The sequence below is a fragment of the Bison bison genome, unplaced genomic scaffold, assembly GCF_000754665.1.
Source record: "Bison bison bison isolate TAMUID 2011002044 unplaced genomic scaffold, Bison_UMD1.0 scf7180017864453, whole genome shotgun sequence".
NCBI classification, from domain to species: Eukaryota; Metazoa; Chordata; class Mammalia; order Artiodactyla; family Bovidae; genus Bison; species Bison bison.
Window position 1 is genome coordinate 2032573 of NW_011495015.1, and position 2162 is coordinate 2034734.

At 41.7% G+C, this 2162-nt stretch overlaps 1 protein-coding gene across 1 annotated transcript in view; it reads right to left on the reverse strand.

Moving 5' to 3' along the window:
* Positions 1 to 2162, reverse strand: part of TWSG1 (twisted gastrulation BMP signaling modulator 1) — a 21996-nt gene that overhangs the window by 19348 nt on the left and 486 nt on the right. The window contains exon 2 of the mRNA XM_010859084.1: positions 698 to 854. Coding sequence (XP_010857386.1) covers positions 698 to 820 — 123 coding nt within the window. The 5' untranslated portion in view covers positions 821 to 854. The remainder of the gene's footprint in view (positions 1 to 697; positions 855 to 2162) is intronic.

A 2162-nucleotide genomic window follows, 5' to 3' on the forward strand; every position in this document is an offset into this window, starting at 1 on the left:
AACCCAACTTTATGGACAGTAATAATCAGTATGCGTATGGAAAGGCCATAGCCTTCGTGTTCAGACACAGGCCATGTTCCACAGTCACTTCTTAGCTCTATGAACTAAGCCAATCGCTTAACCCCACTTTTCTCTTCAGAAAGGCTTGCCTTGACGCCGAGAGAGATCACTGTCAAGTATCTTGAAAGCAGATTCTCCCCACACTTGCGACCTTGAGAAACCCTGACCCCAAACCACCCAGCTTAGCTGCTCCTAGGTTCCCAACCCTCAGGAACTGTGTAAATAATAAATGTTTACTGCATTAAGCTACTCTGTTTGGGGTAACTTGTTACACAGAACAGACAATTAGTACATTATATTTAGAGAACAGTCTGTCTATGATTTGACTAGCTAAATTTTTTTTCCTAAATATAGTAAGTGAGCCTCTTTGCTATGTAAACTAGATTGTACAACAGAACCCTTTAATTCACCTGAATAGATAGCTCATCACCTTGTAACGGCCTGTTTACAAAGCTGGATATTATTTCCTGTACTGAACTCCTTGAGTCTGAGTTTGCTTGTGAAGTATGGGGGCAAAACCCCAGACTAGTGTAATGGTTCTTACACTGTATTACATAGACACTCTCTGTGTATTTGCATTCTATATCTGCTATACAATAAATTTTAATAGTAGTAAAAAGAGTATTCTTAGTCCTACCTGAATGAGGCATTTGCTCACATCACTGGCACAGAGTGCTTTGTTACAACTCAGTGACATAGGGACCCATGTCAGGAACACCAGAATGGTGAGAGTAAGCATAACAACAGAGGGTGACTTCATGATTCTTCAAAGACAATCAGTAACTCCCAGGAAGCTAAACAAACAAAAAAACAAACAAAAAACTTTAATTCAAAGGCAAGTACTAAGGTAAAAACAAATACAAAAATGCAAAACAAGTAAGTAAACCCAGACTCGTTGTTTGTGTTAGGACTTCTGAGTGATCATTTATAAAGATTATTCTCAACAAAAGATTACTTATACACTCAAAAAAAAGTTACAATTTTATATAGTAACATCTTGTTAGCCATCTTCAAATGTATAAAATTCTGAAATTCCTCAGACTACCCAGAAATGGTGATTGTGAAAGTTAAAGCAAATAAGTAGTTCTAATACTACACCGTTACTATTCAGCTTTAGTTTCAGGCCTACTATTCAACTTTAAGCCAGCCAAAAAACCCAAAAAACTATTAATATTGCATTATAAATTTTTAAAAACATTTAATGATATTTTAATTTCCACAATTAAAATAAAATTTAAAAATGCAAACTATTCTAGTGGTTACTTATTACTACCTCATTTTGTCTAACATAATTAGCTAGAATGAAGCAGCTCAACGGAAGGAGTGGGCAGTTGTTCCTGACATACTTTAGCGATTAACAAAGGGAAGAGTAAATTATTGACTGCATTAAGAACTCTGATTTATCAAAATGTGACGATATTCTTTTACTTCTTTACCTTAGCTATCAGAGATTCTTCAAAGTTACTGAAAAAGATGCTACAGTCCAAAACGAGAAAGACCAGCACAAATTCTGACGGTGGTAAAAACAACCAACACGGTCATTAAATTTTCAAAAAGGAGAAAATAAAACTTCCTAGGGTTTAAAACACACACTCAAAATGGAATCAATGAAATAAATAGGTGAGGTGAGACGGATAAAAGGTACATTTATGGGCCTTTCAGATCACTGTAAACCTTTTTCCTTAGTGTGAGGAAGAACAATAAAGCAAAACCACAGAAGGTAGAAAGAGAACCGGGGCTCTGTGCCCGGGCGGCTCGGTTTTGGACGAGAAAGCCCGGGGACGGGGCCAAGGCGGGGCCCCTCGAGGACCGTCGGCCCCACCGCCCGCTGCACTGACCCCGGAGCCGCCGGCCCGTACTCGTGGCGGCCCAAGAAGGCGTAGGAAAATGGAAGCTTCCTGAACTAGTTATCAGCCCCAACCACTGAACAGGGGGTATTTCCCCACCTCACGGCTGTCCCCGCGCCCCTCCCCGAGCCGCCTCTAGCGGGCGTCCAGGTGAACGAGGCGTCGAGAGGCAGGTAGCCGGCTCCTTAGCCGGGAGCGGTTGCCTCCGGGGCCCCGGGAACAAAGCGCCGCGGCCCGGCTGGCGGCGCTGACAGC